The sequence below is a fragment of the Cydia splendana genome, chromosome 14, assembly GCF_910591565.1.
Source record: "Cydia splendana chromosome 14, ilCydSple1.2, whole genome shotgun sequence".
Taxonomy (NCBI): Eukaryota; Metazoa; Arthropoda; class Insecta; order Lepidoptera; family Tortricidae; genus Cydia; species Cydia splendana.
Window position 1 is genome coordinate 590,875 of NC_085973.1, and position 16,900 is coordinate 607,774.

The following is a 16,900-nucleotide window of genomic DNA, read 5'->3' on the forward strand; positions in this document are numbered from 1 at the left end:
CGCGCTTGCAACCCCTCTAGTGTTGCGGGTGTCCATGGGCGGCGGTAATCGCTTACCATCAGGTGATCCGTCTGCTAGTTTGCCTCCTATATCATAAAAAAAAAACGAGAGCGGCAAAAATATCTGACACGTTCTTATTTGGAGCGCAATAAGAGCGCGTCATATTTTTACGGCCCTCCTTGTGTAACATACTATTGCTGGTTGTACGTATACGGTTTATCGTTATAAACACCGTTTAATAAGAATATCCAGCTGTTAACTACGACACCGACAATATCCCAACGATTATGCGACAGTTCATAAGGCGACAATGTCGCTAATTTCGTCGGCAAAATAGTCGCACTAGGCAATATGGCGACACGAGGACACTACGACTGTTAATAAGATTATGGGCGCTTTACACGATACGGGAACGATACGATTTGAAGTTAAAAACTTGTGCCTTACTTACTACAGTTACTACTTCTTTAAACAGTCATTTGCTAGTCAGAGAGACGATTACAAACTAACCCAACCTCATTGAGCATGGCAGTCATGGCACTCATAAATACATAATTTGGGGTCCCACCCTAAATTATGTATTTATTAGCTAAGCTTTACGCATCGAATGACGGTCCCTATGACAAGTATCTTCAAGTATCTTTTAGTTGGGCTTAATTTATAAAAGTGATTGAAGAAATATGTTACCACCGTGTTTTTACGAGGTACTCAAATTGCATTGGTAAATAAATAATAGTGCTAAAAACATTCCGTGACAGCTGCTTTATATAATAATGGACCGTCATAGGTATCATCATTCGATGCGAGAGGTATCAGTTCTCAAGCGCAATGTTTGTCATCTTACTTTATAGCGCCATTTATTTCAGCTGTCAAAACTGCGATTTCCTTTCCTTTCTCTATACTCCTGAGCAAAAATCTTGAATTAATAATCAATATTATGGGACAACCAAAGTAACCTAACACAAGTCGACCTAGTCCAAGCAAGCGCAATAAGGCTTGCATTTGGTACAGTCAGCAGCAGAAGTTGCTAAGCGGACGAGGTATTCAAAATTACCTTGACACGCTCTTATTCTCTTAACAATAAAGTCGCATCAAGATCATTTTGAACATCTTACCCGCTTAGCAACTTCTGCTGCTGGTTGTACTAGGCGAATTAATGAATTTTGATGAAAAATCGCGTAGTATAAAGAGCCTTCAAGGCTTATTACCCGCTGGGGCAATTATCGCGAGAGCTCAATACGCCGGGTTTAGGGAATTGCTGCTTGTAAAAATCACTATCCTGATATAAAGATCCACTTGCACCATCCCACTAACCCGGGGTTAAGCGGTTAAACCCTTAACTTAGTGTCAAATTGTACTAGTAACCATGGTAACTCCAGGTTTAACCGATTAACCCGGGGTTAGTGGAATGGTGCAAGTGGCGCTAAGGCAGTTAACATACCGCCGCCGCACCAGGATGCGGCACCACACCACTGTGACATTAACACGAACAAGCAATATTTCCAATTTTAGGAAATTCCTCTGAAATAATATTATATATCCAATCCAATCTATTTTTGAGAAAGAAGAGCAATAAAAAGTTTTCTATTGGTAAACCTTATTACACCTATGTATGAAATTATTTATGTAGAGTAAAAAATCGGAACAAATCACGTTCAGAAATTATTAATTATTATTAGTGATCGTACATTTTCCAGAATTTTTGGTGCAGCGGAGCGGTGTTAACGGAATTGGTATAAATAATTTCAACCCTAATGATTAATTAGCGTTAATTACGTTAATATTAACCTTAATTTACCATTTCAGTTGAAATTATCTATACCAATTCCGTTAACACCACTCTGCTGCACCAAAAATGCTGGAAAATGTACGATCACTGATTATTATACTAGAAAATAAAGTTATCGGAAATGAAATCTAACAAAATCTAGAAATTGTGCCAGCATAGGCTTTGACTTTAATGGTTCTAAAAAAAAGAATCTGACATTATTTGTAGGATTGAAAGGTAAAACCCAAGGCTCTGAACCGGTTTTTTCTTCATACATACAAAAAATACCGGTATTATGACGTTCTTTTTCGTTCTTTGGTTTATTATTTCATTTTTAATGGGACAATCTAATAATATACGAAGTTTATACCTAAATACATGATTCAGATATACGTAAAGAGCATAAAATAATTAAAAATATTGGGCTATTTCGGGTTTTCCTAAAAAACCGGTCCGAGCCCTGGTAAAACCTATGCTAGCGCTATCTGTAAAATAATTCGATCGGCCAACTCCATATCAAGACAATAAATAAGTGATGTTATGACATTAACTATCCATATCAAGACGTTAAAGTGCTTGTTCAGATATTTTAGAACACCTCCGTTTCTCTAGATCTAGATTATGGCCTGTTGGCGACTTCACACGACACGGTAGCACTCAGATCACCCTATAAACCAAATAGATGTTCTATTAAAGCCTTCAAAATGATCCTGGAACATTCGGACCGTGTGGGGCCATAAGCCCGGCATTTGTAACTGCAGATGCGGGCCACATTTCGCGCGATAATGTCGTTATTGAAAAGGCGACGTCTGGACGCGTGGAGCGGAGATTACAGTCAATTTGTCGGGCTTTGGGCTTGGGACGGTGTGGTGCAAGTGAGAGAGGCAGCGTTTTTCAAGGGACATTATTTTGCATTGAATGTTGAAGATATGAAGTTTCTGCTTTTAACGCTTATATCTAAAATGCTTGATTCTGATTCTAATCTCTCGCTCATATACAGTCACCTGCAATAATATGTTACTCTTTGAAGGCCGCAAAAATATGTGACACGCTCTTATGGCTCTACAAATAAGATCCTATCAGATATTTTTGCTGCCTTCGAAGACATATTATTGCAGGTGACTGTACCTACCTGGTACAAACTGACTGTCATAATGACAGTAAAAGTGCGACCCTGAAGCCACCCAAATATACGGTCAAGGAATATGACCTGAAAAGCGCCGTGAGATTTGTACTATTGTATGTATGTTAGTTTGTAGGGTATGTATCCAAGGGCCTTAGTTGCCTGATAATAAATGATATTTAATTTTTTAATTCAATATAAGTAATTTCAGTACCATTTTGTACCTTTGTCACAGTGACAATAGTAGGTATGAGGTCCCAATTAAGTTACTTTCACATTGCTTTCTGTGACACGAACGTAAGTAGATAAATATTAAAAACCACAAGCCATATACCATATGGCAAGCCATATGGCATTAAGGTTGACTAGTAGAGAATGCTTTATGGCATTAAGCCCGCCTTTTGTACTGTAAGGTATTAAATAAATACATAAATGTTGTTCAATGTGAAAATATTATTATAGTCAATATTGGACTACATATAATAAAAACATTCGCACGCGTCGCCTCTAACTTGCACCAAGAATCAAGTTCCGGTGAAGAAATGACAGTCGTACACATTTTCTTGCGCCTATTTCCACGAACTGCCCTAAAAATACTCTTATTTTTCAGAGTGCCGTCGTAAAGACTAAGTACATATAAAGAAACAAATGATATAAATAACATTTATATTTAAATATGTTACAAAGTACATCTCTTTAAATCTATCCTATCCTCATTGAGCTCTTTTAAATCTCTATTTAATTAACTTTCTCGTTACTACTTGCTTCTTAATTCCCATAAGTACCTTCATTGTTGAGACTATAAGGATTAGCGAAGTATAGTCTACTGTTGTGTATGATTTTCGCTGGATTTTTCAGTTTGCAATTCTGTGTGATATCTTTCATGGTTGTGACTACAATCTTCTCTGGTATATGGTTTTTAATCTGTTCCCGTTTGTCAGGCATCAAGGGGTGGTTGTAAGCGTGATTTTTGGTTTTTGAGACTTTGAAGGAGTGGGATTTTCGCTTTTCGTGCTTCAGTTTGGGTTTGGTCTTGTTCTTATGGGAAAAAAAAGGGAACGCGGCGAAGGAGCTGAAACAAAACGTGTGACGTTGGCGTGTGTGCGACATTTTCTAATAAGAAATAGTGTTCTAAACTATAAAAGTGACATTAATTATTGCAAAAAATACATGTAAAACGCTTGAAAAATTGCAATAAAATGATATTTATGACAACTAATGTAACAACAGCTGCCAGGAGCAGAGTTATTGGTAAATCGTGTTTATGTGCCGTTTTTTACGGCCTCGTAAATAATGCACTCTCAATATTAACCTTTAACTTTCAACTCGAACACTTTACGGCCCTAGCCTCGTGCCGCCCAATGTACAGTAGGTTGCAGAGTTAACTAACCCCCCCACATAAAAAATTGTTTGCAGGGGGGGTCAGTTATCTAAGATGCAGCGTACTGTACTTTAGGATATACAGTAGGCATTCGATTGAATGTTAACCTTCATTAAAGTAGGTAGCGTTTCATTTGTTTCGTAAAACTTCGTACAATAGGGAATATTAGGCAAAGCACTGCGTAGGTGGCACCTTTGTGGCACATACAGTAAACAAACCACATTGACACATCACATGTCACGTCAATCACATGGCATCGAACTTTCATTATCTAATCTCTCTATCACTCTTGCATATTCGAGCGATAAAGAGGCAGATAACTCAATTTCGGTTTTCGCGTTTACCGGTAGGCCCTTGTTAATAAACCGCCTTGATGCATCAATGTCATATTTTATTGTCTGTGAAAACTTGTCAAAAAACAGTTTAAGGCACAGAATGTATAAGTTAGTCTACGAATTTACTGAGTCGGTAGTGTTGCACTCTGGCGGCAGAACATTGCAGTAATATGTTACACAACAAAGGCCGCAAAATATCTGACACGATCTTATTTGTAGAGCCATAAGAACGTGTCAGATATTTTGGCGGCATTCGAAGAGTAGCATATTATTGCAGGTGACTGTATCTATTTTTATTAAGTAAATTATCTGTACAGTCGCCATCAGGTATATCGAAGCGGCCAAGGTGTTCACAATATCTGAACACGCACTCTAACGCCCTGACTATAGAGCTCCGCGCTAGATATAACGCTCCGATATATCTGATGGCGACTGTACAAAATACGTTTTTTGGCAAAAATGTCATTATTTTGATACAAGCTTTTACTTATCGCACATTGTAAATATTTTTCTTTCAGCAGGCAACTAATTACTCATCGAGACCATTCTAGCAAACCCAAACACAATGAGGTTGCGTTGTTTTATCATAGAGTTCCTGCCACCTCCTGTGTCCATCATCAGATCAGCTCGATGGTACCATAATATTGCATTTTCAACTTAAATATGTAGGTACAGTCAGCAGCAATAGTTGCTAAGCTGGAGAGGTGTTCAAATTCAAACCGATCTTGACGCGACTTTATTGTTAAGAGAATAAGAGTGCGTCAAGGTAATTTTGAACACCTCGCCCGCTTAGCAACTTCTGCTGCTGACTGTAGGGAGCTATGTGAAGCTTCAGCTCACTCGAATAAAGGGTCTAACTCTAGCTTGCAATATTTGACCCGAACATACATACACACAAACATTGCCAGTTAAATAAAAACTTGTCGTCCGTAACCAAGATGTCAAACGGTGATAGAAAACCAATAAAAAAAATGTATGGGAATTGTCACATGACTTTTCGTAAGCATCTGTCAACCCGGTACATATTTTTTTTGACGCTTGTTGATTAACGAAAGTCATTTTTCTTAGGACCCCAGCCGGGCTAGCACATGATTAGCGCGACACAATCTCGCGGAGAGATAGATTACCCGTCCCTCTTAAATTAACATAGTTAGAAAAAGACGGGTAGTCTATCTCGCCACGAGACACCTGTCGTGCTAATCATGTGCTTGGCCTACAGGCCTCTTTTGAGCACCGTATTACCACTTTCTCTTGGGGTGGTGTGCGAGCTGGCGGCTGTGCTGGCGGCGGTGCGCTTGCACGTGCTGCTCGTTGGCGGGCTCGTGGCGCGAGCGGCGCAGGCGCGGCAGTGGGAGCTCATCCATGCTTAATTGTCTGAAATTATCAAATGTACATGGGCAAGATTTCATCGCCAACTCATTCGATTGATATACTTATACTATACCTATCTTTGTCATTATATTGATTCTAATGTCGGCTGTACATACTCGTCGAGAGCCTCGGCACCGCTCCGATCCAATCGGAGAAGCGCGAGACGAGACAAGAAAGAGCGAGACGAGAAGGAAGCAGCATGTACACACTCGTTCTCGACCTGTCTCGGGGTCTGTAACCGAGTTTGTACAGTAATATGTAATAATGCTACACAACGAACGCTATAACACTTTAAACTTTGTACACATATTTAATTACACAAACGGGTCTACCGCGATATAATTTCATTGTTTTTACCTTTAATTCCGACGTTTCAGCTGAGTTGCACCAGCTGTGGTATGTAACGAAAGCTGCAATAATATCTGACACGATCTTATTTGTAGAGCCGTAAGAGTGTGTCACATATTTTTGCGGCCTTCGAAGAGTAACAATTATTGCAGGTGACTGCGTACAGCCCGCATAGCGGCCGTCCTAGTCGGTACCGGTAGTAACACAGTCGGGTTTTATTGAGCTTACTGTGGGGCTGAGTCGATTTGTGTAAGATTGTCCCATAATATTTATTTATTTATATTCATTCTGTGTACGAAAATGAATTAACATTGAAGTTACGTTAGTATGGTGCAAAATTACAGACATTGGTAAATGGTGCATTTATTGCTTGTAATATTTGGCTTTTATTTTGGCCGATCATTGGCAGGAAACGGCGCAGGATCGGGAAAAGTGGCATGCTCTCGTTTCGGAGGCCAAGATCCTCTTTGGATCGCTGAGTCATAGTTAGTTAGTTAATATCTGGCTTAGCGACCTAGTGCTTGGCATAGCAAATATAGTCAAATAAAAGCTTGTAAAAACACTTACTGTGGTTTCTCGTCGTTATAAGAATCATAGACTGCAGCTTCAGGTTTCATAAAGTTTACCATATCTAAATTCTCGTAAGGGCTAATTGACGTGGTCTTATGACCCCTGTAGCCCACATATTCGTGCCTTCTCCTCAATTTCCTGTGCTCTGTACCGTGGATAGAGTTATAGCAATAAACTAGCTCGAAATAAATGAAACACAGCAAATAAATATATCTTAACATTTTGATTTAATGACAGTCTGACGGTCTGTCAGGTGACAGGTTTTGAATTATGGTACAGATTACAAATAGTAGTAAGTAAATCAAAGAGTACGTATATCAAGTTGGGGTTGAGTTATTAAAAATAATTTATTGTCAATATGACAGTGTTGGCATTTCAACGTGAGGTGCAAAATATTTATGCTTGATTTTACCCATATTTTACCTACTTCATAGCCATATTAACGTAAAATCGACGGTTGAATTCAAGAAAATGTTTATTAATATTGTGTTTTTCGTGAGGAAACTATTGAAGTACCACAAGCCGTTTATGTAAGAAACTGTTGGTAAAAACGTAAGTGTTCGGAGTCTTCGTCTTAATGCTACATTTTCACTGAGGCGGAGATAAGAGAAAGAAGATCAATCAACCAATAGCAGTTTGATTCCCGCTCGTCTCCTCTCAACTCCGCTCATCTTCGCCTCAGTGGAAAGGCAACCTCGACACAGTTTTATAAGTTATAACTGTTATAAGTCTCAGAGATGTAGAAAACTTATTATCTTTGCCGTCCACTGTACCGTTGTCGACACAGTCGTTGCCGTCCACTGTACCGTTGTCGACACAGTCGTTGCCGTCCACTGTACCGTTGTCGACACAGTCGTTGCCGTCCACTGTACCGTTGTCGACACAGATAACGAGGTTTTTTTTGTTAGATTTGGGTAAAATTTGGCTGGTTTGATGAGCTCCTCATTCTGGGTGGAATAAATATAAATTCAAAACATTTCCCGAAAGCATACATGTGATTTTCTGTCGATTAATAGGACATCCATTGCGATTATTTTGTACAGACTACGGATTAAGGAGCTCGGAAGAATTTTATCGAAGTCTGACAAAAAAATCGATAACTAAAGAAAACCGGTCAAGTGCGAGTCAGACTCGCGCTCCAAGGGATCCGTACATTACTCAGTTTTTAACAATGTATTTTTTTATGTGGAACGTGAATGAAATGTCTTTAAAAAACCCGTAGGAGTCGGATCAAAAACTAAGTAATTAAGTCCGACTCACGGTTGACTGCACATTTCTAATAGGTTTTCCTGTCATCTATAGGTAAAGAACTATTTTGTGTATTTTTTTTTTCAGAATTTTAGACCCAGTAGTTTCGGAGATAAGGGGGGGGGGGGGGAATGGTCCGACAGACAGACTGACAGACAGACGCACGAGTGATCCTATAAGGGTTCCGTTTTTTCCTTTCGAGGTACGGAACCCTAAAAACAACATTTGAATAACGGAAGGAAATAGATCAACGCTTTTCCCAAGGACTTGAATTATATAAAACCTGAGTCTTATGAATCCGCATTAGTGTCGTCTGGATGCCCCGGCGCAGCGATAGAGACTGCTAAAGGGATTCAAATGCAGATTGCAGCTTGAGCCTCTCGGAGCTCTGCACATTTTTACACGACTGCCCAAAAAAGGAGTTGTTCTTATTAATAAATAATTATTATTCTTCATTTATTCATTTATAATCTTGGGTTGGGTTATTTATAATATGAATATTCGCATTAGTTAATCTAACAATTTAAGTTACAACGATTAGAAAAGTTAACTAATTTTATTATGTAAAATATCTATTGAACTAATCATTATGATCAATCCAACGACGAAAAGACTGCCGGAGATAGGTTGTAGAATCACTACATTTTAAAGGATTAATTCCAAAAACCGTACCTAGATTAGCCAGACATTAAAACTCAAACTTAATTAAGAATTTGATTATATATTAAAACTACCGACCCGCCCCGGCTTCGCACGGGTTAAGAAATTATGTTTACAAATGTTTTTATAGTACCACTGAATATTTTAATAATGTAAGTACTTAACATCTAGGTTATTTTAGCGAGTAAATAAGTAAGATTTGCATGACTTATTTAAGTCTAGATATATGGACCTATATATATTAGCCTAAGATCTGTAAAATACTAAGTATATCTATTGCAAATAAAGATTTATGATTTATGATTTATACACCTAAACCTTCCTCAACACACTCTATTGATAGGTGAAAACCGCATGAAAATCCGTTCAGCAGGTTTTGAGTTTCTCGCGATTTGTTTGTAACAAACAGACAGACGCGGGGACTTTGTTTTATAAGGTGTAGTGATATCACAATTGATACTAATAACGTGATAAAGGCAAGTGCTTTAATTTAATAATATAACGGGGAGAGTGAAGGATAAACCCGTTCGTATAATTAATAATAATATAATAATTAATTCAGCCTCGCATGAGCTACAAAAATTAATGAAGCTCTACGCTTGCGCGTCGCTTGTTTCACTGATTTTGTTCCCCAGATCACTATTGGCTAGACCAGTGTTTTTCAAGTATTTTCATTAATTCAATATTAAAACTAATTATATTATAAAAGGTATGATACTGTCATATAGTCCTGGTATGTAAAAACTGTTGGAGCACAATTACCCAGTGGGGAGCAAAATATGCACATTTTACGGTAATGATAATGACCCCAGCATGAGAAAGTTTTTTACGGCACCCTAGTGCCTCAGCACGAAAAAAAAATCGAGGTTAGTCGGAGTGTTTACATTGCACCCAAGTTTGTTCATATTGTAGTAAAAACATTGTTAAACAGGTATTATAAAGCACATATTTTTCTTGTGAATAAGCATATTGAGAAAAAGAAACATGCTGACATTCTGTCATTTTGACACTAATTACTTGTTGAGATCTAGGCAGTTTGGTAAATTAGCCAATTTTATTTTTTTGGTTTCTATAAAATTTGGTGAATAGATAAAATTCCCTATATGTACAAATATAAGCGCAATTTGTCCATATTTCGTTAAAAATCTTCCTCTGAATCATGAAAACGTATGGAAGTTTCGTAACTCAACGGAAAACTACATACAATAATACAATAGGCTTGCGATCTAGCGCCAATTTCTCGAATGATGTTAGTCTAATATTATTAGTGTGTTGTAGTGGTAATTGGTAACCCATACGATTGACAGTTTATGGACTAATAATATTAGTCTAATAGGTACCGTTCCAGAAATGGCCCCGGTCTATCGACTGATATTACAGTATATGCTGTGACAAAGCAATTATCTAATTCATCTATAATGTGGTTCCCAGAAATAGACTTCAATAGAAAACGCGCTCCAATGATGTCCCCGAAGAGTACTCGTTGCGGAACTAATACACGGGATATGTCCCGACCAGGCGACAGGGGACCGAGCTTGTAATGCAATTAATGTTGGATGCAGCTGCAAGAAACTGGGTAGGTGTAAATGTCTCATTTCTAGATACACAGGCAAATTATATGTTGCAAAACGCATAAGTGGAACCTCGATAACAGGACACTCAACGGAAACGCCAAAAAGTTCGTATTAACGAGTTTTCGGCTTGTAGATAGTCTTAATGAGCTATACGAGCCCCGATGCACATGTTTTCGTCTAGTGAGACCATTTTTTGAGGTTCTCGCGTTTGTTCAAAAATAATGTTTTAGTTTTAAAATTACTAATATTTAATGCTTATACTAATGTAATTTAATTTTATATGGTAATACTCTGCAATAACTAAATACAAGAAATACCGTTTGTACTGAAAGAAAAAAAAAAACGATTTTTTATTTTTTTATTGACGGGTAGGATTGCAACATATGTGAAAAGGGATATTACTAGGGAAAGCAACAGGGCTCTGCCAATGTACTGACAATTTTGTTTCGAGCCCATGCATGCAGCAGTGCTGTAGGAGAGGACAATACGATTTGGACAACGTTTTTGAAAAGTAAGTTTTTCTTCAATAAAAGTCTCATGCAATTTTATGATACGATCAAAATAAACTACATTAAACATTACTATTATGGTTCCCATTACTGGGTCATTTAATGTTCATGTGTAAAATTTATTAGAATAAACAAAATTGTTGCGTGGAACTAGACGAAATAATTTGCATCGGGGCTCGTATTTCGAGTTATCGACGTTCGACTGTGTCTAAAATTAATATGTGTCAGATAATTTTCTCCACTTCGTTATGCAAGATATTAATTCAGGTGACTATTAGGCCTTATCCCATTGTTTGGGTTGTACTTAATCTCCTTTCTAGCCTAATGAGGATTGAGGATTTCACAAGCTCGCAAACATCTTTTTTCTTTGCAGATTAAATAGGCTGCATCACGAAGCCTTCCGTCGCCAACAGGCAATTGGTAAGTCCCATTATAATCAATATTAATGACGTACAATTTAATAAGTTTTTGTCATAAATTTCATTTTTGGTACAAGCTTTTCTCGCTGTTTGTACTTTTCTTACCACAGGCAACTAATAGTCATCAAGACAATTCTAAAAACCCACAAACACAATTAGGTTGCGTTGTTACATCACATAGTTCCTATGGCCACCCCCTATCTCCATCATCAGACCAGCTCGATGGTACCATAATATTGCATTTTCATCCGACATACATAATATGTATGAAAATTTTCAGCTCAATCTGAAATCGGGAACTGTGTCAAATTTAGCTTCCAAGATTTGACCCACACTAACTAACCAACTAACAAACTTACATACTAACGGGGCAAGTTAAAAGCTTGTAAAAATCGAGATAAAACGAGCAATATATTTGAAAATTTTCGACCCAAGAACGGGTATTTTATGAAGTCAAAGTCGGTTAAAAATGTGGCCTACATCAATGATGACGTCATAAGATCTAGTTTTAGATACTACGGCGAAATACACGATACATTACCTACGAACATCTACATAGTTTATACATAGGAACCTAAATACTGACATAACTACCCAACCTTCTCATAAAAAATCCCTTGATCGGCTATTATTGAGAAGATAGAAATTTAGCCTGATAATTCTTCAGCCCTGACCAACTTATAGTTCAGTCGTTCGACGGCAAACAGCGAGTAGTAAGTGCTACAATACTCTGAAGCCTGTGGGAAATCAGAACATTCTGGATCCGCTACTACGAGACCACTTCTTGATAATAGCTGAACTACAATAACTTAAAAAAAAAATTAAAACAACATACGCTGTATGCCAAAAAAAATCATTTCATGCCAAAAATGCCTTACATCATTTGGGAAAAGAGCTGATACTCTTCAAACTGCTGTATCGATTTCTTTCAAACATAGCCAAGAACCACCGCAAAGAAACTCGCTTTCACGTAAAATACCGCATCGAAATCGGTTCAACCGTTGGAGAGCTACGATGCCACAGACAGACAGGCAGACAGACATTGGCGTCAAACATTGAACACCCCTCTTGTTGCATCGGGGGTTCAGAAGTAATGGTGGATGCTGTCGCCCTCGTTCGAAATAAAAAGGAAAGGGATTATTAGCCATGTTCTCTTTAAACTTGTATCGTTAATTATGGATTGTGCAAAATGCTAAGCATTATATCTCTATTTGATGTGTGTGAAGCAAATTTTGAGATTTGTTTATCTACTGAAACGGTCAGGTTGCACTGAGTTTAGGATACAAATAAGAAAGCGGTATGATGAGGACAGTATCATTTATCTAATGTAGATATACAATTTTTAACGCCACCATTATGAAGTCAGGCGATAAAGTATAACAAGCGGATCCATAACCAGATTTTGCCTCAACTTAAACAACCAAGACCGTTAATAGTGGTTCCTGAAATATATCCCGTTCACTTTGTACATTGAATGGTGGTCTTTACAGCGTACACCACATTATGGCCCGTCGATATATACTTTCGACCGCCTACTGTAACTTGAACTCCATCTAACACTAATCTTGGCAAAGTTTCGGCTCAAAGCGCATTGGTCAGGTATAGTAGCCAAATAGAAAGGGTTATTGTAAGTGCATGTTTATTTTAAATTCTAAAGTTAATGGGTTTTGCCTAAAATAATATAAAAGTAAGTGCATGGACGCATAGCGTTGGTGAAAATAAGCTGTTTTAGCTTGCAATAATACTGTAAATCCTTATATATAAACGCGAGCGGCTTTGACGGTAGAAACAAATTAAATTATGCTCAAACAAAAGAGCGTAAAAAAATAACACTTTTGAATCGAGAACATATATCCGCAAAATTCGTATTGTCGCGTATTTTGCATTTAAAAGTGAAAAAATTTCGACAACAATACTAAAGGCTCAATTTGTTGGTTGTCATTTGACAGCTATGCGTTGCGTTTAGAAACTGCAAACATGCTTACAAGTTAAGTTGGTCGTTTTTTTTTTAATAAAAAGCAAGACGAATATTACTGTTTATTTGATGACTTTCCGGTATGTATAATGGTTATTATTTGCATTAAGTTTCGTTTCATATGGATATGTATACCGGTATAATCATTACATAAATTTGTTTTTAAGCCAGAACGTGCGATAGTCTGTTACGGCTTTTAAGACGATAGCAACACTGCCTAGACGTCAACGACGGCTGTTATTCGAAAATACTTTATCCGGTACTCCAAACGTGATAAAAACCTGTTAAATAGTGTATTGTGTGTGTTAACAATAAAAAATAGTCACCGAACATAGTGCAAAGTGCAAACGCCATCGTAACGTAACGAGATTTGAACTTCAAAGCGTTCCATGGGTGTATTGTGTTTAGTATAAACATCGGTCTCTCAGTTGTATTTTAATATTTCAGAATGATTCCAAATATTCTTACATGTCAAGGCACTACTAGCTACCTGGAAATGCAAGTGAAAGCAACCTTGAAGCAGCTGTGATAAACTAATAAGTGAGCGAGATGAAAATGACGTTGTTCAAAGAAACTTTGAGTTAAGTGCCAGCTGACTGTAACTCACTCTAATTAAGTACATTGCCAGTGTGAAACAGTGCAAAAAGCTACAGTGTATTGTGGACATATTTAATAACTGTGCTTTAGACTATGAATCAAATTTGAGGTGTATCGGTGAATTGGAAAGTCAACTGCATAAAGCTAATAAGTTATCTCCGGAGTCAATGTAAGTTGAATATAAGATTAAATATAATAAGATATATAGATCGTATACACCGTGTTTTTATTGAATTCCGTTAACTTCGGGGTATAGTTAAGTACGTTTATAAGAACTAAATGGCATAGTTAATTTTCAAAAAAAAAAATTTTTTTTTGTTTTCTTTTTTGTTTTTTTTTTTTGTTTAAAAAGTAATTAAATGTAGCATATAGCGTTGTTGTAACACGGGCATTACATTTAACTCAACCAAACAATTGAAATCTGTGACATATCAATGTCATTTCGTACATCAATCGACCGAGATTGTACTTAAGTTTAGTAGCAAATGTATGAACTCATTCTAAACACTAATCAATATGTAAGCCGGCCCTAAGGCAAGTGTACACGCTTGTAGAGGCCTTATAGGAAAAAAATAAATTATGGATTATCTCCGAAATGGACTTAATTAGAACATCGGTGTCTTTGAGAAAGGTACTTGATTTAAGCTCAAGAATGCACCCTTGAAATTAACGGAAATCAAAAAAAACACGGTGTATATGTCGCAGTCAAAAGTGTGAACTGGTCAAAAGAACTTTTAACCGACAAAAACAGGCAAAACTGCTTTTGACTGAGCATGTTGGTCAAAAGTAGTTTTACCTGAAAATCATTGGTTAATAGTAATTGTGTTATGACTGTTACTATCAGTCAAAAGTACTCGCAGAGATAGGTAGGTTAGGGTTATTTTTTTGCTACGCCCAAAAAACGAAACTGTTCCCAGAGATAGGTAGGTTAGGGTTATTTTTTTTTTTTGCTACACCCTAAAAACGAAACTGCTGCCAGAAATAGGTATGATTTTCAGGTAAAACTACTTTTGACCAACATGCTCAGTCAAAAGCAGTTTTGCCTGTTTTTGTCGGTTAAAAGTTCTTTGGCCAGTTCACACTTTTGACTGCAACAGGTTGGGCTGGACATATGTCAAGGGAAGGTAAAGATAAGTGGGATAGAGAGGAAGCGGAATGGTATCCTAGAGATGGAAAAAGGAGAGAAGGGAGACCAATAATGAGGTGGTCGGATGACATAAAGAAGCATGCGGGACCTAATTGGATAGGGACGGCAAGGGATAGAGAGCTGTGGAGAGAGCTGGGGGAGGCCTATGCCAAGAAGGCAGACTGAAATAATTATTAAAAAGCAATGACATAAAAATTATTTAATAAAGTTACTAAGGAAAAAATATTGAAACTAATTGATATAAATGAAATGTGAATTTATTTAAATGTAATATGTGCTGAAATTTAATTTTTTGGTCAATAAAGGCTATTCTATTCTATTCTATTCTAATTTGACAGGTGACAACAAAAAAAAAATATTAATTCCTGCTAAAATTTCAGAGTCATAGTGAAGCGTAGTACATAGTACCAAAACAAGGTTAATTTTTAGGGTTCTGTAGCCAAAGGGTAAAAACGGGACCCCTATTACGAGGACTCCAATATGTTATTAGATCAAAACAAATTATTTTCAGAAAATATTTAATTTAGGCTTAGGGATGGCGAGGCTCCATAAGCCTTCAGTAAGTAGTGCATAAGTATACTTGGAAAAATTTCGACCTATGCCGCCGTGGGTGGCCCGGTGGCAGAATGGCACAGGCACCTGCTGCAATAGCAGAGGACGCTGCTTTGATTCCAGCCTAGGGCACTGGAGGCCTTGGTCACTTTTTAGGGTTGCGTACCCATAGGGTAAAAACGGGACCCTATTAAATATTAAGACTCTGCTGTCCGTCTGTCTGTCACCAGGCTGTATCTCAAGATCTCATGAACCGTGATAACTAGATTAACTAGACAGTTTCAATTTTCACAAATGATGTATTTCTGTTGCCGCTATAACAACAAATACAAAAAACAAATTAAAGAAATATTTAAGCGGGGCCAATGCAATGCTAGGCTGGATATGACTGATGAAATGAGTAAATTTTTATTAATATGTTTTAATATGACATGTTGGTGGCAAACAAGCATACAAGGCTGTTAATGCCAATGATAAGTGGGAGTTTAGACTAGACCTCTGCTTCTCCAAGGGACTCACATTGCTGACCGAGTAAATTTTTATTAATATGTTTTAATATGACATGTTGGTGGCAAACAAGCATACAAGGCTGTTAATGCCGATGGTAAGTGGGAGTTTAGACTAGACCTCTGCTTCTCCAAGGGACTCACATTGCTGACCGAGTAAATTTTTATTAATATGTTTTAACATGGCATGTTGGTGGCAAACAAGCATACAACTCATACAAGGCTGTTAATGCCGATGGTAAGTGGGAGTTTAGACGAGACCTCTGATTCTCCAAGGGACTCACATTGTTGACCGAGTAAATTTTTATGAATATGTTTTAATATGACATGTTGGTGGCAAACAAGAATACAAGGCTGTTAATGCCGATGGTAAGTGAGGGTTTAGACTAGACCTCTGCTTCTCCAAAAACGGGAACCTATTAGCGATTCCGACTCGCACTTGGCCGGTTTTTCTTAGTAGGTATATGACATTTATTTCAGTTTTACTTCATTGTCCGTCTGTCTGTCTGTCTGTCTGTCACCAGGCTGTATCTCATGAACCGTGATAGGCCTAGGCAGTTGAAATTTTCACAGATGATGTATTTCTGTTACCGCTATAACAACAAATACTAAAAAGTATTGAACCCTTCGTGCGCGAGCACTTGCCCGGTTTGACATTTCAGGCTCCGTCACACAGGCGCGTTTCGCGTGCGGCGCGTGAGCGGGGCGCGCCGCTTTTTCATATAAAACGCTCAGGCCCGGCTCTGAAATCGCGCCGGTGTGACGGAACCTTTATTTCAGTTTACTCCACTGTCCCTCTGTCACCAGGCTGTATCTC

At 37.8% G+C, this 16,900-nt stretch overlaps 1 protein-coding gene across 2 annotated transcripts; it reads right to left on the bottom strand.

Annotated features, from left to right (window-relative positions):
* Positions 1-3,423: 3,423 nt before the first annotated feature.
* On the bottom strand, positions 3,424-7,179 carry LOC134796822 (uncharacterized). 2 transcript variants are annotated; one of them, XM_063769035.1, is made up of 3 exons: positions 6,894-7,179; positions 5,853-5,981; positions 3,424-3,963 (listed from the first exon to the last, which is right to left on the bottom strand). In XM_063769035.1, the coding sequence occupies exons 1-3, from the start codon at positions 7,115-7,117 to the stop codon at positions 3,660-3,662; spliced, it is 657 nt and encodes a 218-aa protein (XP_063625105.1). In that variant the 5' UTR covers positions 7,118-7,179; the 3' UTR covers positions 3,424-3,659. The 2 variants fall into 2 exon arrangements, with proteins under 2 accessions (XP_063625105.1, XP_063625104.1); XM_063769034.1 differs by having other exon boundaries at positions 5,850-5,981.
* Between the last annotated feature and the right edge of the window lie 9,721 nt (positions 7,180-16,900).